The following is a 22,614-nucleotide window of genomic DNA, read 5'->3' on the forward strand; positions in this document are numbered from 1 at the left end:
ACTGTAAACATAATTTTTTTAAATTTAAATATTAACAAAAGTATTACAAATTTACAAAACAAAATGGCTTACAATTTACATTAATGTTATATATAACACCACTTCAATTTTTAATCCATCTATATTAATAAATAAAGATTAAACACAGGGGATGAAATAACATTATAACAAATTATATTTTTCCAATAAATCTAACAAAATTCCAGTTATGCTTACAGCTGTAACCTAGTGCAGGTTTGAATTTGCACGTCATTTTGGCGCGCCCACCCTCCCGGCAGGACGTCAACGCACGCTCACGAGCTCGTTGAGAAGGGTGCGCGCGCGAGCTAGCCACTGGCAGCAGCACACAGGCGCGAGATAAAGATGGCGGCGACGGTGGGGGAAACGGCGTGATATGCTGGAGTAGTGGCACTGAACCTGAGTAAAACCACTGTATGACAAACCATAGCAAAATGGAAACCATGTCACAGTAGGCGTTTATTGGTAATACCAAGTACTACAAACTCACCTTACCCCCTTTCCCCCGAGAGAACATTCATCTTGTGATTGTGGAGAAATCTCACCGGGAGCATGGCTTCACACAGTAACCAGGTAGGAATACAGTTCTGCCTCTTTTTGTTACATTTCAGATCATAAAATCGTTCAGAGTGGGTGTTTTGTCCTGCGCTGTACTTTCTGTCGGAGTGCTAGGTGTGCGCGCGCGAGCTCATTGAATCAGCAGCATGGTTGCAGGCCTCACGCGCTTATTGAAAGCCACTGACTTTCCGTCAGCTAGCTCGCGCTCAGGCGAGCTTTACAAGCACGCTTTACGAACGACATTCGGCTGTCATGAGGGCCGTGCGTGGCTTTGCAAGAATGTGAGATTTTCGGCCATGAGTTTGTGCGTGGCCCACCCGCTCGCGCTGCTGCAGCGGCCTGGCCACGCGCGCGTGCTCATTTAATAACGGTCATTAGCAGGCGAACGTTTTCCCTTATTGTGAACATACCGCGTATCTGGCGACATTTCTGTCGGGTGTTACACGTCTGCCACACTCCAACGAATACAGTAAGAGAGTACGAATTGTTTCCACGAAGTGTCTTTAGTTGAAGCAAGTTGAAATAGAGTCGTGTCGTGTGGCTAATGTAGTAAGATAGGCCTGTTGATTGGGGGCGGTATCGCTTCCTGTCTTCAACCTCATTCAAACTCTTGCGTTCGCGTTTTTCGCTTGTTTATTGAGCACATGTCCTCCATTACATTTTCGATGACAGTTCGTCACTATTATACTGTATTCCCAGTGGCTTCAGACAGGGTTTGAAGTCGGCGAACTTTAAACGAGGCACGATGTAGATGCTACATCATTGTAGCTCAACTGTTAGCCACATGCTGAACGACATGTCTCAACTGTGCTGCCCTTAATGTCAAGTCTTGTACAATGAAATGCATCCCAAATGTGTTTAATGTTCTGGATCGGGCTGTCATATCTATTTAATCATGTGCGATCTTCAAGTTTGCCACTTTCATAAAGTTGAATAGCTTGTAGCGCTACATTGTAATGGGTTGCCATATGGTTGAAATATGTAAATATGTCAAGTTATGGGTATTTCTGATAAATGGAAGATGCTTGCGTTGTAATAGACAATCTAGATGCATAAAGCACGAGGTCCTGTCAAATTGTTGGTTAGCCAGTATTCATGTAAACATGAAGTATATGGTTATGGCATTTCTGAAGTGATTTTTTCAAAACTCTGTATAATTCAAGATTTTGTCATTATTCTGTTACAGCTAGTAAGTTCATAGCAGAGTTCTCTTTAGCGGTGAATATTCACTAGTGGTCAACCGATATATCACCAAGGTCGATTGTTTTTGTCATTATAGCAGAAAAGACTCTTATTTTGACAGCACCTGGACTTTTGTTTTGACAGTGCAGATGTCAGACCTCCCATTCTTCATCTTCATTTACTTATGAATTATAGAGTATTAATACCATGTTACTAACATTTTGGTCAAGTTGTTTATTTCACTTTCACATTCACCGTTGTGTTGATTCCAAGCTGGTAAACTGAAAAATTGCTTTTCATTTGAGATGTTTTCCACGCTGGTCATGAGAGCGGCTATGGCAGTTCATAACATAGCAAGCCTTCACCATTGGAATGTGTTTTTAACTGTATAATATACATTTGAATGTCTACCTCCACTACTACTCATTCTCTACTGTAGTCTCTGTGTCCTAAAGTCCCAGAATGCATTGCGTTTGTGATGTCATGTTCCCATTTTCTATAGGATCATTCCTTGTCAACTCAATTAGAGGTCCTTGGCTCAATTTTTTAAATTTGTTAATATTTTTCTGGTGAAAGACTAAATATTAATCCCTGGTTTTACAGACAAGGCTTAAGCCTAGTCCCAGAATAAAATGCATTTTGAGCTGAAAGAAACTTGCAATGACATATCTTAAAATATGTCATTGTTTTGTCTCAAGATACACACCAGTAATGTTTTTTTTTTTTTCTATGGTAGGTTTATAAAAGCTACTTAAATGCCCTAATTGGCGTAATCCTGGCTTAATCAAAGCCCTGTCTGTGAAACCAGGCCTAAATGTCATGGATTAATATTTATTGAGATTAACATACCTCATGAAAAGTTTGCTAAGAAGCAGAATGTAAAATCATGTTGTGATAGCTTTAATACTTCTTGAGTTACAGGCACTCAAACTTGGGGAAAAATAATTTTTATTGTACTCAGACAGGAATGTTCTATTCATCTGTTTTGATAGAGGGATACAAGATACATTTCTAGTTTCAACATTATAGTTTTTTCATTTTTCACCATTGGCATACAATGCAACAAAGATTGCTAAAGTCAACAGATTTTACTAACAGACCTACCAATCTCTGAGTAAAAATAAAATGATGCTGCCCTCTTTTAAAGTCATTACCCCCCTGTAATTTGACTCCATTTTGATCCCCCTCTACAAAAACTTGATTACTCAATAAATATTCATCCATGATGTTTAATATTTTGGTTTTCATCACTATTTATATTTCTTTCACCAGAAAAAAAGAGGGAGGAAAAAAAAGAGCCGAGGAAGTTTCCGAAATTTGGTTGATTTGACACGGAATGATCTTATACTGTGGGCATTCAGCAAATACACATTTATATAATTTGTCATTGGATATCTATATTCAATGCATGATTTGGCATGATTTGCTGCTATGTCAAATTAAAATGCAATTTGTGCTATTTGAAAAATTTAGCGTTACTTGGTCTTCTTTATTCAAGAAAATGAAATTCAAATACAGATTGATTTTCAAAGATTTATTATAAAAACTGATTTTTCCCCAAAATGCAATAAATCATTTTTTTCTTTCAAAATGCAATTCATTGCATCAATATGAAGTTATTTTTCATAATGAAACTGTTGAAAATACACAACAAAGTTGATCCACATATGATGACCACCTCTGAAATTGGTCAATAGCCTACTAATCTTTTATATACAGGCACTGGACTAAAAATACATTGAATCAGTCATCACTCCCAAAATGAATGCAACAGGTCATCTTGTTAATGCTATAAATGAATTATGTCTTCGTTTGTCATTACCAATTAAAAAGCACCACCGCATGGTTCATGATTCCGTTTTGGCGACTGTGACGTTTGATCCTAACCTCCCGAGTTCCTCATCTTCTTAATCTCATCACGTAAATAATTAGATTTCGATGGCTTATGTTTCTTCCCCACCGCAGAAACCACCACAGGTTCATCAATGCCGTCAAAATTAAATATTTTTTTGGTTTGTTGATCTCGAAGTACAAAGTAAGGAAAACTAGGATTTTAGGGGTGTATTCAAAGTGCTGCTGTTAAAATGCATGGAGTGGTGCGCTGTGATTGGTTGAAAGAGAGGGGAGAGAACATGACAGAATAACATGGCAAATATCACATTTTGCGTAAAATTAAAAATTGACTTTTCAATACCGACCAGATACAATACTAATTTTGGTGGGAACTAAATTTTTGGAACCAAACTCTTAGCCACGTGCCTCTGCCCCGTCCAGTCAACACACAGAGACAGCGCGCGAGCGGTGAGCCTTGCTCCTTAAGTAAACTTTGTCAGGGATGTTTTATATCGAGCTACCATACTCGTGCAGCTGCATTGTGGCACGAACACTCATACAAACAGTAGCTGCACAAAACGTGAAGATCGCACGCACAAAGAGGAATGCAGAACCTAATTGTCAACGCTGTCCTGTAGTGTTGTTAAAAGTACTGAACTGAAACTGAAATTTAAAAAATGTGACGCTTTGAGCACTGTTGAGTGGATTCGTAAACATTTCTGATTGGCCGTTGTTTTCACGGCTCATCGGATATGTCTGTGATAGGCTTCAATGATCAACGCTGTAAAAACGTTGTAAATAGTCATCAATTAATCTCTTCACTAAGCGCTTGCACAGATACACACGGGAGCGTTTGAAAGCAGGCGTCTATTGCGGATCGGTCCACTGTTAGACACCTGCTTTTAATTGTTCGTGCTCCCACTTTCAAAACGCTTTCAAATTCAAACACTTCCGTGTGCTTTCAAATGCTCACATGCGTTGATCATTGTAGCCAATCACAGGCATAACCGATGAGTGCGTCAACACTGGCCAATCAGAGATGTTTACGAATGCGCTCAAAGCGTCACATTTTTAAAATTTCAGTACTGATAGGTACCGAAATTGGTACTTTTGACAACACTACTGTCCTGTGATTTATGACTAAATTCGCTTAGAAACTCAAAAGTTATTATAGCATCTCTTTTTCTCCTCCTTAAAATGACAGCAGCCTAATATTCTTGCTGTTGTCTGCGTCATTAATGTTAGTAAAAAAAAATCATCACCATCTACCATGTTCAAGAGAAAAGAAGATGAGAGTGAGGAGAGCAGTCAGGAGGAAAGTGATGAGGACAGCTTTCAGGATAAGTGTCTCGCGTAAGGTGTGAGTACCAAGCAACATCTCCAGGTGCTCCCTTGAGAACCAGACCAAAAAAGTTATGTGCGCACCTGTGTGTTTTTTTTTTTTTTGTTTGTTTTTTTTGTTTTGAAATTGGCTCATTTATTTATTATTTAGTAAATATGTGTAAAAACTTCATTGCAGAATGTTAATTACTATCTTTAAATTAAATAGTATGAGGTATATCGGCTGTATATCAGCCATCGGCCACCCTACTCTTTGAGATATCGCCATCAGCAATTTAAAAAAAAAAAAAAAAAAAAAAAACGGTTGACCACTAATATGCACCACTGCAGTATTTTTAGTCAGACTGGTTTATGTCGACTAACTGTAACTGCTATGTCTGCATACACAATTGTCAAACAGAAGTTGACTTAACTGTGATTAAAATAAATTTACAGCCTTGTTGGAATCCGACATCACGTAAACAATAGTTTCTGACTTACTCAAGTCCATGTTTGACATGCATGCTGCTTGGTACCCTCGGATCTGTTAATGTTCTGTGACAGACTATGCAAAACACTGTTAATAAGGATTGGGCTGTGTTGAATATGTGAGGAGGATTTGAAGAAGACTATTCCTGGAATGAAAGAAGTGCCTGAAATGAAAGTTGCATGTATTGAAATTATGGGTTTATGATTTGCCAAGTTTAGAGGATATCCCTCAGTTGTAGCCTGTTATAGATGAAATGAAATAATGCAGGCAGCTGATGGGCACTCTCCAAGTATGATGACATCTGCTTTTAGAAGTTCAGTGAGCTGGGATGATGGCACCCCATTTGAAATGGCATGGGTGGACTTGTGGCTAGTAGCACAAAAGTAAATCTTTGATAATCTCCTGATGTAAAAATAAAGGTTCTGATGTTGTTTTTGTATTGTTGAAGATATATTGCTGTAAAGAAGCATTATAAAATATGTAAATATGGTGAATCAGTAATTGGTTGTAAAGCCAGTTTGACTTGCATTGACATTGTCATTATATTGCTGGTCTGAGCAATATAAAGGTTTTGCCTCAGCTTGCTGAGAGAGGCCGTGTCAAAAAGCATTTGAATGTGGCAATGGTCGTTTATGGTGACATTAGAACTAGATATGCATTTAAGGCAGGACTGAAACCAGAAAATCCAGTGACTTGTCTGGCTGGTCGTTATCTGTGGGGGTTTGTTGGACACATTTTACATAAAACCACAGTGCACATTCTGCAGCGCTTAGTCTTTATAAATATGGTTTATCACTTTAATGTACTGAGAGATGAGGACATTTAAACAATTTTTAAAACTATACTTCAATTAAGCAACATTTGTCATGTTAAAGTCAGCATGAAACAGAAGTTGTGATCATCTTTTTTTTCCCCCGGATTGTTGTCGTTTGCTAATTACTGCAATCTCATTTGAGTGACAGATTGCTGGAGGAGACGGAGTGTTTTTCTGCTCTTGCGCCGGAACACACGTCATAAGAGAAGAGATGTTGCGAGGGGGAGTGGAAGTTCATGTTTTTGAATAAATATTAGGAGCGCACATGAATTAAAAAAAGTAATGCGTGTGAATAAATCATTTAATGCGTACTGCACTATACCATAAATAAGAATTGTCAATTTTGACTTCATGATGAATTTAATACTTACTCAATTTCTATAGCGTGAGTGTCGCCCGTGGCTCTTTCTCATTCACAGAAGTGTGGTGTGTGTTATCACCAGAGCATGTTGAAATAATGCAGATGGCTAATTTGTGGTAATCCCCAGTCCAAATGAACAGCGATGGGGAGCTTAGTGTGGTACGTGTGGCACGCCTGTGGAAAATGGGCAAAGACACATTCTTTCTGTTGTGATGTACTCGCCATCCAGAGGCCATTGGATTACTGCTTGCTGTTTGTCCCTTGTGGTGCCGTTTCAGCAGTGTAGGTCGGTGATTTGCAAACAGTTACATGTGCTTGAACTGCAGTTTCTTTTTTTTCTTGCCCTCCCTTTTCATGCAGCTAGTTGTGTATGTGAAGGGGTATTATGTGCACGTTTGCAGAGCCTTGTTTGGATTTTCATCTGACACTTTCAGTTCTCTTGAAGACCTGCATGAACAGGACTTATCTGGTTTTTATATATATAATATATATGATGAGTTTGTTTCCAAAACGATAAACGCCATTTAAAAAAAAAAAAAAAAAAATGAGTTTCCACCAAAATCAGTATTGTAATTAAATATATAATTAATTTATAACATTAACAAGATATTTTGTTGAATTCATTTTGGGAGCAATGACTAAATGTATTTTTAGTCAAATACCTGTACATAAGATTAGTATTGACAAAGTTCAGAGGCTGTCATATATGTGAATCAACAGAGTATTTTCAATATGAAAAAATAACTTTTATATTGATGGTTTAATTGCATTTTGAGAAAAAATGTGTCATGGATTTATTGCATTTTGGGGGGAAAATAATCAGTAATCCGTTTTTATAATAAACCTTTGAAAATCAAAATCTAGATTTAAATTTTTAATGTTTTTATTACCAAAAGATGCTATGTGAAAGTTTGAAACAGAAAATAGTGGTTTTCATCTTGCCAATTTCTTGGTAAAGAAAAAACATTTTTACTCAAATTAATCAAAACGGATTTATAGCATTTTGGAACCACACACACATATATAATTTTATATTTGGTTAATAGAGTCAGTGTAGTGATAGTCTTAAGTGCAAGAGTCTTTTAGTAAAACTGTTAGTGTCTGTAGGATTAAGGTAATTATAGCCTTCACAGAGGAAGCAGGTTATCTACAGGATGGTCTGACCATTATCGGACCGACCAGTGGTTAAAGGTTTGTAAGCTTGCTAATTAATTGAAATCATGAAACTTGTACAATTTACCAACAATTTATTAAAAGATTAACAAAACTATAATTTTTTTTTTTTTCTCATTCCGTTTTATTTTTACCAAATTCCCATGTCAGTTATTTTGTTTTATTAATCCTGTTAATACTTCCCACTTAACATAATACCGCGTGTGTAGCCACATGACTCCGTCCCGTCCAGTCAACAACGCGCAGGTGAACACAGAGTCAACACAGAGAAAGCGTGCGAGCGGTGAGCCTTGCGTCTTTACTAAACTTTGTCAGTTGTATGTTTAAGGTTTGCCAGTTTAGACATTCAAGCGATTTAGACGATCGGATGTGTATTATTATATCGAGCTACCGTGCTCACGCAGCTGCATTGACACGAACACTCATACAAACAGTAATGTTAGTAGCTGCACAAAACGTGAAGATCGCGTGCACTGAGGAGCAGAAACTAGTTGTCAACGCTGTCAAATACAGTCTGTGAGAGAGCACGAAAGTGATGCGAGGATCGCTGTTATATCTGTATCAGATAATATCGATATTTGTTATTAAAATAACCATAGAAACTGATAGGCACCTAGGTGCATGTAATGTAAACAACACAAACGTAGTGAATTCATAAATTCATTATTCATCGTTCATACGCTATATTCATTATAGTGATTCAAAAGTTATCCATGTATAATGTGATTGTGTATTGTTTAAATAGTTGTTTAGCTGACCATTGATAGCTTGCAGACGATTGCTACACAAAAGCTGCGTGTGCTTGTGACAGCTCGTCACTCTATCTGCGATCACACGTCACGCCTTCAAGCATTCGGCTGTTTTTGGAAATACTCGGTACAGCATATGTATCTTTTAAGAATATGATTAAACTTAAGTTAAACTAAAGACTTTTTGGAGATATGAAGGGTGCACTATTACTTTATAGGCACTCAAGATTAACATGAGATTGGCAGAAACTGTGTAATACCCCCCTTTAAAATACCTAAAATACTTGCTTGTAAAAGTGTTTTTTCTTTTTCTTTTTTTTTTTCTGCCTTGATCAGATTTTTACCACCTCCGCCTAATTTTGAGCCAGGAAAAACCCTGTACTTGTAGTAATTTAATTTCCACTTATTCCTGTGTGTGGCTTATTACAATTCCTGTGTGTGCATTTTAATGTGATTTCAAACCGTTTTCAAGCACAAGACCTCGCAAAAAAGGACTCAATTCGGCACTTGCGCTGCACGCTGTTTTCTTTGTGCACATTTAAAGTGCGTGCACAGGGAGCCACACAAATACACACCAAATTGTCAGCCTTATAAACCTGCTATAGTCTGTGTCATTAATTTTCATAAAAACAAAAGAAAAACATTCCCTCACCAATCTTGACTAAACTTTTTTTTTTAACTTTAAGGATTAATCTTTTTTTTTTCTCAATAGATAACTATGCTGTTGTTTTAGATTTTATTACAATTTCTGTACCTGAATTTGTATTTATTTGTGCTATTGATCATTTGTTTTTATTTTTACTGTTTACTTGTCTTTAACTTGAAATTGTTATTAGTTAGTCCATTTGTTTTTGCTGTGGTGTTTTTGTTAAAACTATAGGGAAATGTAAGTGCCTTTTTTTTTTTTTTTGTCCGTCCATATCGCACAGCCCTAGGGGAACATTCATTAATGAAAATTAGTGATGGAAACAGTTCTGGCATCAATATCCTAACGAATAGAATATTTTTAAATGTATAGTTGCTGGTATGTGACAAGCTTTTCTTACGATCTTGCTGCATCTCTTGTGTACAGGTTCTTTGCATACACAAGAAGCGCATACAATTTGGATGCGCAAGCGGTTGCAGTGGTGACAAGTTGACAACATGATACCTGCGAGTGAAAATGTCCTGCATCTGAAAGAAATAAAAATAAGGAAAATCAGTAACAGCACGTGTTATGGTTTTCTACATGTTTTAGATCACACATGCTCAGATGTTTCTGTGTAGGACCAAGTAGAGGACACGCTTTTCCTCGATCTTTTCACCCTGGTACTCTGACACTGTCCTTCATATTGGATTTAAATAATGTTGTAAGGAATCCCTTAAACTATCCATTAATTTTCTTTTATTCAGTTTCATTTTAATTTAGTTTAAATACATTAAAAATTTAGAAGCAAACTGTTGGCATTATGATGCAAGCGATTAAGCTGCAAAATTTAACTCAGCAGAATAATCAGTCTATAATGTACTCTTAAAGGGATAGTTCACCCAAAAATGAAAATTTGATGTTTATCTGCTTACCCCCAGCGCATCCAAGATGAAGGTACTTTTATTCTTCAGTAGAACACAAATGATGATTTTTAACTCCAACCGTTGCCGTCTGTCAGTCAAATAATGGGAGTGAATGGGAACTTGGATCAATAAGAGTCGAGAAACCTTGCATAGACAAATCTAAATTAAACCCTGCGGCTCGTGATGACACATTGATGTCCTAAGACATGAAATGATCAGTTTGTTCGAGAAACCGAACAGTATTTATATAGTTTTTTTTCCTCTAAAACATCACTGTGTTCAACTGCGTTCAGCACTCGCTTAGTGATGTCTGATCGCGCTCTGACAACGATAGTGATGTCTCGCGCATATACTTCAATGAGTGCCAGACATCACTGCCGTTGTAAGAGCGCGATCAGACCTCACAAAGCGAGTGCTGAACGCAGTTGGATGTAGTGGTGTATTAGAGGTAAAAAATGATATGAATACTGTTCGGTTTCTCACAAAAACCGATCGTTTCGTGTCTTAGGACATCAAGGTGTCGTCACAGGCCGCAGGGTTTAATTTGGATTTATCTATGCAAGATTTTTCGACTCTTATTAATCCAAGTTCCCCTTCACTCCCATTATTTGACTGACAGACGGCAACGGTTGCAGTTAAAAATCATCATTTGTGTTCTACTGAAGAATAAAAGTACCTTCATCTTGGATGCGCTGGGGGTAAGCAGATAAAAATCAAATTTTCATTTTTGGGTGAACTATCCCTTTAATAATTTTTTTTTTTTTTTTTTAGAGCAATCAATCAATATTCGGGTGATTTAATGCAACAATCAGCTGATTTTTATTCAATATTTAGCTTTTGCATTTCCATGTTATGTTGGGTGATTTCTAACCATACCAAATTTTGAAAAATCTCTGTAAGCCTATCACGATTATGAATTTTGTACTGACTATTAATTGTCATACATATTTGTAATTAAGTTTTATTCTTGTTTGTTCCTGTCACAGTGTAAGCCTTTTTTTTACTTGGAATTCTATATAATAAAGATAATAATAAAAATATCCCTAAATGTTTTTTCTTAAATGCTGTGATAATTACTATTTATATTAGGTATTTATAATATAATATAACCACAATATAATATCCCTTATTTGAATGGAAAAACGTGATTTCAAATCACAAGCTTTCGATTTCTGTTTAAAATGATCTGATTTGCAGGCTTTGTACTATATTGTATGAATATGCAATATAGTTAGCAAAATGATCTTCTAGAGTTAAGTTTTCTAGCTGACTAACGAGTTTATGGTCGTTAAGTGGCTTTTCTGAGGTAAACAAAATTGACATTTGTTTACAAGCTGTTTTGACTTCTTTCAATGGTTGAAACGGATTGAGCAGTTACATGTGACATGATATGGTCAATTTCAAAATGCTTTGAAATCACCCTCATATTTTTACCCGATTTGCTTCAAACTTCATCAGTATAATGTCAATACACAGCAGATGTAGACCTGTGAATGCATTTGTGATATCTTAAATATTGTTGTCATGGCAACACATCAAACTTTAATAATATTTAGTGTTTTTTGAGGCTCTTAACATGCTTCAAATTGCATGAAACTCGACACACACCAGCAGTGTCGTCCAGTAGACATGGCAAAACCATATAAACGGGCAGGGAGAAGGGCCTCTATAGCGCCACCTTTTGACAAAAGTAGGGGGGTTAGTTTTCTACAGTCACCAAACTCGGTAAATGTTTTGTTCTCATCAAGCCGGACAATTTTCTAATTTACACTCATACTTAGAGTAACAACTAGAGGGCAGCATATACCTATTTTTAAACATGGTTGAATAAATTAAGCAATAGAGCATTAGTTTAAATAGAGAAATAATTTCTTTTTTATTTTATACTCTATGTGCAGGTATATTTAAACATTTATCAAAGACTACTTGCTGCCACAATTTAGATGTTATTTTGTTTAAAATGATCTTCTCAGTCTCTCTCTCTCCCTCCATTTATTACTTAGCCCACTTAAACTACTCCGATACCACAGCAGAAACTACTAGCCTAACTTAATACATTATTAAAGGCAAGTGAACAGACCGTAAAAATAACAAATACTGTACACCAAATAGCCTATGAGCATAGATAAATACATCATAAAGTTACAAATAAAGTATAAGGTCTAACTGTAGTATTAATTTTCTTGTACAGAAATGTAGTAATTAAATGTAAAAATGACAGTTCACTGTATAAATTTAATATAGATTAATCTTTGTTAAAGCTGTTTTGTTGTTTGATTTACATGACAGACAACAACAGGTATTTATAGGTTGCTGCCAATTTAAGAGTAAGACTCCATACATGTACACATTCGATTTCTCACCTTGTTCACTTAAGACATGACCGAATGTGATTACGAGACTACTTGCTGAGAGGGGTATTTTGACTGATATAATGTGTGTGTGTGTCCATCCAAGTGCATATAGGATGCGAAAGAGAAATCAATTTGGAGTTTGTGAGCTATCTGAAACGCGCCTCTCTCTCTGTGTGTGCACGCGAGTCTTGTATGTATGTGCGTCTGTGTGCACTGATAACCGTGTGGCGTGCGATACCAAATTAAAACCGGAGCACTGGAAAGCACTGGAATGGTTTTATATATATTTAATGTGTAAACTAGCCAGACAAAAAGCATACAAATGATAACCTTTCACTCTATTGCGGTTAAACTTCGAATTGATCCACGAATCACATGCGTGCCGAACCGTGGGGCTTGGTCCGTACGTATCACGGATCAACAACGATCAATTTAACCACTATTCAAAACCCATATTTACATAAATTTCGCATGATCTTATAAAAGTTTCAGTTTATAACAGACTTGTATAAGTGAGCAGAAAAATCTAGACCAGTGGTCTCAAACTGCCGGCCCGCGGGCCATTTACGGCCCGCTCTCCATCCGGCCCGCAACTGATCTCAAAAATAAAACACAATCCGGCCCGCAAAATTTTTATTATTATTATTCTCTAGTTGCTAACTGTTTAATATGCAAAGAAAAAGTCGCCGTTCTATGGAGGCATTCACATATCGCTTCACATAAGCGGCCGCGCCACATTCTCCTTCTTTCCAATGCGCTTTCGCTCCAGTGGCGTCTGTCATTGCTATGCAACCGTGAGCCGCGCTCTCAACCGCGTCACTTCTGAGCGCGCTTGCCTAAATTATAGTAAAAGCACTCGACTTTAAGTCACGAGCATTGATTGAAACCACCGAAACGCGTCCGATGCAACCATTAAACGTTACCGAAGCTCAAACGGCATCTTGGACAAACGTGTCTCAGCTGTGTGAGCAGAAGCGTTGCAGGTGTCTGTCAAGAAACAGAAGAGTGTACACGTATTCAGGGATTGTATTTGTTCAGTACAGTGTTGTTCAGTGCAAGATTTTAATGTTATTTAGGCTAACATAAAGTAAGGGAAAATACTTCCACTAAATGTTTAAAACTAATAATGTATGTAACAATGAGAGATTTTTATTTTTTGGCAAAATAAAGTTGATATATATAGCTCCAGTTTTTTGTTTATTTCTGACCCCTCCAGGAGTCCATGCCACAAGTGTTGGTTTTGTTCCTAAATTACTAATTTTTTTTTATTTTTTATTCCATGCACCTTGTTGGATGTGAGAAGTTGCACCATTGCAATTAATAGTATTATATTAGTAATATTATACAATTATATTACACTCTGTAACAATGAGAGAGACACTGCTGTTTACATTTAGTATGGTAAATAAAATATTTATAGCATAGCTATATAAATATTTTAGTAGGCCTAATGAAATATGAAGTAAATGAGAAACAATGCAAAGGAAAGTAAATTTTCTGAAATGTTGCGCTTTCTTGCGCTTGAATGTTAATATGGCCCTCCTATGAGGTGTCAATCACAGAAACGTACCCCGCCAATTTGAGTTTGAGACCCCTGATCTAGACGCATACCTTACTTTTACCCAAGACAGATATTCATATCATCTTTGCAAGTTCCGTGATTTGACTCTATTTATTAATTTTATATTATTTCTATTTTTACATCAAATACTAGCCATACTGAAATTAAATGAAAGCATGATTTTTGGTATGTAAGATTATTGTGCAAACAGCTCAAGGAGGTCAAAAAACACATTGAGATGTGTTATGGTAATACAACATCGGCAATCACAGACATTCACATTACACTGGATTAGATTTCTCATAGTACTGTTGAGTTTGCGCAAATAACAGTAGGTAGTTCCGGAGAAAAACGCAAACTTGGCAGATTAGGATGGTATTCTGCACTCATTTGAAATTGACTTAAGATATTCTATGACATGAAATTCATCTACATTTTAATGATCTCATGGGTTTGGCTGTTGTGATTTTGATCATATGGGCATCAGCTGCTGCAGTAAATATGATGTGAATTTGACATAGACCTTATGTTTAACTTTTAAATGCCCATTGCCCGCCGTGCACAGTTGCCCTGAAGCCACCGGGGTGGCAGTGCAACCGGGCTTAGACCCATCATCGCTGCTTGCAGCTATATTTATTATTATTATTATTTATTATATATATATATATATATAATTTTTTTTTTTTTTTTTTTACAAAACTAATATTTTTAGAAGATCCCTTAGGGACAAAGGCATCCAGCTCTCTGTAGCTGAATAAAAAGAATATAGAAATTCTTTGACTAATCAAACATGAAGACAATAAATGCACGACTGTGGAAATATATGGTTTATCTGTTTTCTTCAAGCCATCTTAGCTATTTTCAAAATCAAGTCTATTTATAGTGCAGTTTATTACAGAATACTATAAAATAATGTTTACCTCATTCTGTGATAAGAAGCCACACCGGATCACAAAAGGAAGTTTTTTCAAACACTCTTACTGATGTTATGAAGTGAGTTTGGATTTAAAATGATGCATGGTGTCTTCTGGGCAACAGGCTTATAAACGTTTCTCATTACAAGTTTGAGAAGATTTTTGGCATGTTGATTTTTCAAATGCATGTTATAAGTGCCTCAAACTCTGTGCTTGTGGAGATGCAGCTGCATTTACTGCAAACCGCTGCACATGTATTTAAATTAAAAATCGCAGCCATTGTGATTTCATAGTCACACTAAGCCAAATGGCGATTTTGGTTTTATTTCAAATGTATTGTGCAGCCTACCTCATAATGGAACCCGCTGATGGCGTGTGATGTCTGCCCAAGCAGGGTGCACGGAGGTATGGAAATACATAGGTTAGCAGGCAGATTCGGACCGAATGCAATGAATTGACAAACTTTTTTTCTTCCACAGAAGAGAGATGCACTTTTTTTTAAATATAAATATTGAGATCACTTCTATTATTCTGTCAGTATCACACATCTGGAGAGAAGACTTGCTTTTGCTAAATCTTTTTTTGCTTGTATGACTAATATGCAATTGAAGATGTTGGATTTGGATGATTGTCCATAAACCCCTGAATACTGTTGTAAATGACATTTTAAATTTATCCAAAGTATTTTAATCCAAACAACTAAAGTAAAGTCACACCATACTAAATAACTATCAATGTAAAAACATTCACAAAGAAAATTCAGTAATATTTAATTATCCACACTCATAGAATGTTACACATTGGCAAAAGTGAGTGCTTGAAGGATCTCTCTCTGCCTTTGCTTTGCCTTGTATAGTGGGGCATGAGGGAGCCATATTGCCATGCTGCATGACTCATCAGTTTCCAACTTGCTCTTTACTTTCACCCAACCTGATGTTGCAATCATGCAGTAATGATGGCTGCCACGTCCTCATTTACCCTCATACACAGAGCTTTGATTGTCTTTTAATAAGTGGCCTGAATTGAAATAACTGACTTGTAGTATGATGCTGATTCTCATGCCAAAAAACCACCTAAGTGTTAAAGGATGCCTTTAAAGCAAGAAAAAGATGTTTGCAATTAACAGGAAATTTAAATCAATACTTACCAATCATTAAGTGTCATCTAACATTATGCACTTCTCTTTTATTTATTTTTACAGTACATCTTTGGGGAGTTCAGCCCAGATGAGTTCAATCAGTTCTTTGTGACTCCCCGCTGTTATGTTGAGGTAATTACACACGTGAATACATCTGAAACACACATGAAATGTTAGGTAATCTTTAAGCTTTATTGCATTTGCCTTTTTTTTTTTTTTTTTTTTTGCCTTTTTTTTACCCCAGTTTAACGGTTTAATTCCTACAATTTGAATGTTATGATTTGCAAGATGTAATTTCCATTGCAAATGTCAGTGTAATTTTAGTCACGTATCCGTTCTCACAATTTGCAACATCTGAAATGGAATTTTCATTAACACTGTGCTTTTAATCTTTCAGTGTAATCTTTCTTAAGCCTTTTAAATATTTAATGTGACTACTTGTGTAAGAAATGGAAATGGTAAATTTTACATTTAATTAAATTTTACAATTTGAATTTTTATTTTGCTCCAAATTGTTGCACACAGGGTATGAGAAGTGTAACTTCAAATACAGAAATTCACTTGCCTATGCCATCATACATCCACCTTTTCCCCTCCTTTTCTTCTGTACAAAAAAAGCACGAGTCATTGTTATTTAGCACACATCCTTTGCTGTCCATTCTAATTGCGGATTAAACTCCGGCCTTGCACTCCAAAGTACATGTTATAAAAAATTTACTCTTTCAGTTCAGATAACGTGCATTTAAATTTAGGTTATGGATTAAAGGTTTGTTTGTATGTATATGTACTTTTATTGTCTGTAATTGAGTGATCTCATGCAAATTTCTTATCAGCTTCCCCCCTTCAATGATAAAGTCTCCTGTGTCAGCCATTCCTCAGGTAAGATCAAAGCCTCATCTGAATGTTTCTACAAATATTGATTCAAAAATAAAGATATGAGTTACCGATTACAAGATACTTGATCACAATTACGCCCACATAAGCACACACAATTGTTTTCATGTATTATGCATTGACCATAGCTTACACCTTCACACATGGAATACAGAATTCATAATATTCATCTGTCCTGTTTCCATCTTATAATCATTAATTGGTATGGCCCTCATTCATCAGTGAGTTGAATATAAACCTCCTTAGGCTACGTGCCCATCTATGTAGTCTTAATAATCTTTCCCGAGACCGTATCATATTGCCCTCTCAGGTAGTTGTGACCTTCACCCTCATCTGTATCAATTATTTAGGAGGTTACTGCACTCCTGCTGTGCCTTACATAACGGAATCATTGAGACGGCAGGTTTGCGGTGAGTTTTCGGTCCACTACACAGCGCCTTACTCTTCTGTTTTTGTTGCAGAACTCAACACCCAGGTCTTAAACACTGACAGCTTTCTAAACCTTCCCCTTTATCAACCTTAAACCCTTACTTATTCTTGCCTGTCCATTTAATCTTTGGAGCTTTGCATGCCTAGGGGCCAGGCGTCTCTCTGGCGCATATGCATCTACCTGCAGTGCTTGGAGTTGATGGGAGGCTTTTGACACTTTTTCTGTTTTTTTTTATTTTTATTTATTATTACTTTTCTGAAAATTGTGTCTCAAAACCCATCACATCTCAAGAGTGGACTAAGAATGTGACTTCATGGACCGTCTTTCAGGACCTTCAGGACCTTTCAGTTCATCCACTCTGTCCTAAAATAAAATCTAAAATGAATACTAACACAGGATGTTGGTCTTATCTATTCATTTATCCATTGCTTGGGAACTTGTGTTCCCATGATGACTTCTGGTTTCATTGATATTTTTTTTTCTTCTGATTACTGGCTAATTTTGAAACTCAAAGTCTTGGGCTGTTTCTCAATATGCGATCTTGCGTCTTTGTGTTCTTGCTCTACGTCATCATCAACCGTCAAAGTTCAGCTCCAATTCTCAAGAACGCAAGAACAGAGGACGCATGAAAGTACCTGGATGTTTTCTTGATATCGAGGATGCATCCAATGCAGACTTGAGAGAATCGAACCGTTAAAAATCCCAGAATCCCACAGTTGACGTACGGAAGCCTGCAAGTTTTCAAGTTCTCGTTCTCACTTATGAGATTCCTGCTACAAGCTCGCATTTATGTGACGGCTCTTGAAGGTTAACATTTGTCTGTTTGTTTTGTTTAATTTTAATAAAGCGATAACCTGAAGAAAGCCTTCAGCATTTTTATTGAAAAGATAATCTTAATATTGACAAAGTATAGGTAACACAAAGGCTACTCATTGTCATAAATACACGTGGTGAAAAAATTATAGACATTTTCATAAAATTTTATATATAATATGATAGAAGTATATTAATAGGGTGTGACATTTGTTTGTTGCATTTATTGTGCATTAGCCGCTACTTCCAATATACTGAGATGGTCAAGATCGCAGCACATCTCAATTCTCACAAGGATGCGTTCTGTGTCCACGCGTCCTTCCGAGTTTGTTCTTTCAAGGTTGCCTGGCAAGACCGGACTCCACGAGAATGCAAGTCCGTACTCTGCGTTCTTGGAATTGAGAAACAGCCTTAGAGTAATTGCATTCACTAACGCTGCTTTCATTCACTTCAAACTGTCCTTCACTGCTTGGTCTGCACTGTTCAGTACTACAACCACTTTTCAATCAGATTATTTGTATTTAATAACTACAATGCATTGTAAAAAAAAAAAAAAAAAAATCACTGTACATATTTTTAGCCTTCAAGGGTTAGTTCACCCAAAAATGTATTTATTTTTTGTCATTAATTACACTCCTTCATGTCGTTCCACACCCATAAAACCTTTGTTCATCTTTGGAACACACATTAAGATGATTGTTTTTGATGAATTCCAAGTTCATTTGTTTTATCCCCCACAGAAAGCAATGTAATTACCTTCATTAAAGTTGCAGAAAAGTAGTAAAGACATTGTTAAAATAGACAACGTGACTACAGTGGTTCAAACCTTAATGTTATGAAGTGATGAGAATACTTTTTGTGAGCAATACAATACTGAGCCGGCGTTTGAATGTAAACATGGAGGCGCTGAACTGCTTTCACTGCATCAACTGTGTAATAGGCTGACAGTGTAGAAGAAATTGAATATTGTTTTTTTTTTTGCGGACAAAGTATTCACTTCATGACATTAAGGTTGAACCACTGTAGTCACGACTATTTTAATTGACTATTTTAGTGATGTTTTAGTGAATACTTACCTTGAATGACTGTAATTACGTTGCTTTCTATGGGGGATAATTTTTATTTTTTTATTTCATCAAAAATATCTTTGTGTTCCGAAGATGAATGAAGGTCTTACTGGTTTGGAACGACACAAGGGTGAGTGTTTAATGACAGAAACTTAATTTTTTGTTGAACTAACCCTTTCAGTAAAGCTTATTGAATGATCAGAATAAGATTTCTGACTGCAAACTATTAAAGCATTTTTTTTTTTCTTGAATATGAGAAGTTGACTATTGAAATGCCAGTTTGGTTTAGCTTGTTTACATGTACATCAATCTAACTGAGATGTTTTGGTCTGCAGGAGAGGACTACCAGCATATCGAGTTTGGTGTGGATGAGGTAATAAATGCTGAGCCTGTGGCAGTGAAAGACTCACTGTACAAAGTCTCCAGCACTCTTAATCCTCAGGCCCCTGAGTTCATCTTAGGCTGCCAACCATCTCAGAAGGCCCTTCCCACAGTCACGCCGGTCGCTGATATCCCAGATGGTGCCGACTTCAACTCCCTATGCTGCGGCAACTCGGAGACCTCAGTCCACCAGACCTGTTCAGACATGGATGGGGTTTCGGGTGGGTTGGGACAACGGAAGAAAAAGAAAAAACGGCCGCCGGGATACTACAACTATCTGGAGGGTTCCAACAGCACTGGCATGGCCACAGATGGAGTGGGGGCCTCAGGGCTGGTTAACGGACATTCTCCAAATGCTCCACTCCTGGGTTCAGAGGACATGATGGGGGACATGCTAGCTGGGGCTGAGCTCATCCCCCCAGATTCTGTAACATCCACCACATTCACACCCCAAACCACCCCTCTTTCCCATCAGAGGACTTGTGAAAGCCCTGACAATTCAACATTGGACTTGACGATCGGAGCTGCCTCTTTGTCAGACAGAAATGGCACAGCTTCTTTGTCTACTTCATCTTCGTCCTCTCAGAGCAGTGGGGTTGCACAGGGTGCCAGGACTGCAGAGCAACATGCAGAACCCCCAGCTTTAGAGAGCCCACTACTTCTGGGTAATGGAGGGCACAGCTCCTCTCCACCATCTCCTCTTCCCCCTGCTGCTGCTCTGGCCACCCCCACAACCACAATTCCTGCTACTACTGATCATAGGGAGGCTGAGGGCTCAGGGGAGGCTAACGGGCTGCCAGAGACTGCCTCGGCTGCTGGAGCCGCAGAAGGACTCCAAGACTCGTCTGAAACAGATGAGGTGCAGTCCGCTTCCTCTTTTACCCCTCTGTCCTTAGACTCTGAAGTTCAGCCGGTAGTCTCACCCGTTCCCCCTGCAGCACCTGTGGCCAACCCCCCAAAATCCTGGGCCAGCCTCTTCCACAACTCCAAGCCTCTGCCTGGAGGTCCTCAGGCTTATGTTGAGGTGAAGAGCGCGCCTGCTGTTGTCGCGTTCACACCACCTGCCTCTGAGTTACCTGAAAAAGTTAATGAGGTCCGTGAGGGCCCGGTCCCTGTGTCTGAAGACCCTATGGCCCCAAAATTGGCAGGTAAAATATGACATGAAAATGTTAATGGTTTTCAATCCAAACTGTAAAAAATGTTTTTGCACAAAACATGCCTATCAACTGTTTTTAAGAAAATGCTTACTTGCTGACTTGGCTAAAGGGATAGATCACTCAAAATCGGAAACTGTCGTTTACTCACCCTCATGTTACGGATCTATAAGACTTTCGGTCATCCTTTGAAACACAAATGAGGATATTTAATGAAATCTGAGATATTTGTCACTCCAATGAAAGTCCGTTCCACTAAAAATGTGCGGATTTCAAAGTTCATAAAGAATGTAAATGTAATCCATATGAATCGAGTGATTTTTATCCAAGACTTCTGGAGAGTCAATTTGAATGAACAAATTTAATTTAGGCTTTTTATTTCTATTGATCATCACCCATAAAATATGGTACACAAAATCTCAACCATACTTGTTTGATGCACAAAACAAATCCCTTTATACCTTCCCTTTTATCTACCCCTTTAAATGTTTGTTATTGGTTCATGTGGTCAAGGCCTCAGTCTGTAGATATTTCCCATTTTATTAGCAAGCTAAAATATCAGTTAACTGACATATTAGCTTTAGTATTTGAATGTTCAATTTTGATCTGTTAAAATAGTTTAAAAATGTATCTTAATTTCTGAATAATTCAGTCTGAATAATTCAGTCAGCACCAAACCATGTGCTGTTATTTTGTCTTTGAAGAGTCTTCAAGCAGTTCTTTTTCCTACAAGGACCATTCATTGGGACCGTGTCTGTCAAGCTCCAAAAACCACCATGACAGTGGTCCATTTAGCTTGTGTGCTATATTCCACATCTTCTGAAGCTTCTGAACAATTTTGCCATCTGTTCTGTTGCTTTCAAATTTGATAAGGTGTCTTTTTTTGTGGTGGACAGACACGGTCATTATGTCTGTTGCTGTATGGAAGAGAGCTGCATAATTGTTAAGATTTTCTGAAGACTTTTGCATTACATAGAAGAAAATGACAGAATGTGGGTTTGGAACATTGAGTGAATAATGGAATAAAGTTTATCTATTGGTGAACAATTCCTTTTAATTCTATGTGATTCATGTTTCTGTCCACAAGATGGCAGCGGCAGCCTGTTTTGTTGATCTACAGGCAGCACTCGTAAATCCTTTTGTGGGTCCTAATCACTTCAGGGCCTCTTTGCTCACAATTCTTTTAAAAACCACACTTCCTCCATATTTTTGCTCAAATTAATCATGACAGGTCTTGAGGAAAGGCCCACCCATGTGCTGTATTTACCCATCATATTAAAATTCATGTTCAGTATGTGTCTCCATCTGAAATACAAAAGCAGTGTTGTTTCTTGTCCAGAGCCCAGGTGTTGATTTTGTTACAATTGCTACTGCTCATTCAACACACCTATATGTTTTCTTGACCTTGGAACCAATCTATGGAAGTAAAATAATGCCATATGTTTTTGAAACACAAAGCATCTTGAATTGCACTACTGGAAAACAATAGTACTGGTGTTTCCCTCAGTATGTCATACTTGGGTATGATGGGGTATGATTCCCCTGCCGTCAGGACATATAGAATGCTTAACTTATCTTTATAGACTAAATACAGTGATTTAAAAAATGATGCACACCTTTTTAGATTCTTGATATTGAATAACATAAACTGTCAAGTTATATGTACATATCGTACACAAAATATACCATAATTTAAACTCTAGAATTTGAAGATAATGAATTAAAGTCTGTAAAGTGTGCATGAAGGTGTGATGCACAACTTTAAGGCCTGTACACACTGGGACAAATATCGCACGTGTTTATCACCAGCGTTTTTTCAAGACGTTTTTTGTTCACACCCAAGCGATTTTCGCTGGCGA

At 37.3% G+C, this 22,614-nt stretch overlaps 1 protein-coding gene across 4 annotated transcripts in view; it reads left to right on the forward strand.

Annotated features, from left to right (window-relative positions):
- The first annotated feature begins 297 nt into the window (after positions 1-297).
- Positions 298-22,614, forward strand: part of usp10 (ubiquitin specific peptidase 10) — a 43,962-nt gene continuing 21,645 nt past the window's right edge. For 2 of the 4 annotated variants that reach the window (XM_067400043.1, XM_067400044.1), the window contains exons 1-4: positions 298-591; positions 16,080-16,148; positions 16,850-16,895; positions 19,556-20,749. In XM_067400043.1, coding sequence (XP_067256144.1) covers positions 571-591; positions 16,080-16,148; positions 16,850-16,895; positions 19,556-20,749 — 1,330 coding nt within the window. In that variant the 5' untranslated portion in view covers positions 298-570. Of the gene's footprint in view, positions 592-16,079; positions 16,149-16,849; positions 16,896-17,260; positions 17,321-19,555; positions 20,750-22,614 lie in introns of all 4 variants that reach the window. The other 2 variants (XM_067400041.1, XM_067400042.1) reach the window with 2 other exon arrangements.

The sequence above is a fragment of the Chanodichthys erythropterus genome, chromosome 11, assembly GCF_024489055.1.
Source record: "Chanodichthys erythropterus isolate Z2021 chromosome 11, ASM2448905v1, whole genome shotgun sequence".
NCBI classification, from domain to species: Eukaryota; Metazoa; Chordata; class Actinopteri; order Cypriniformes; family Xenocyprididae; genus Chanodichthys; species Chanodichthys erythropterus.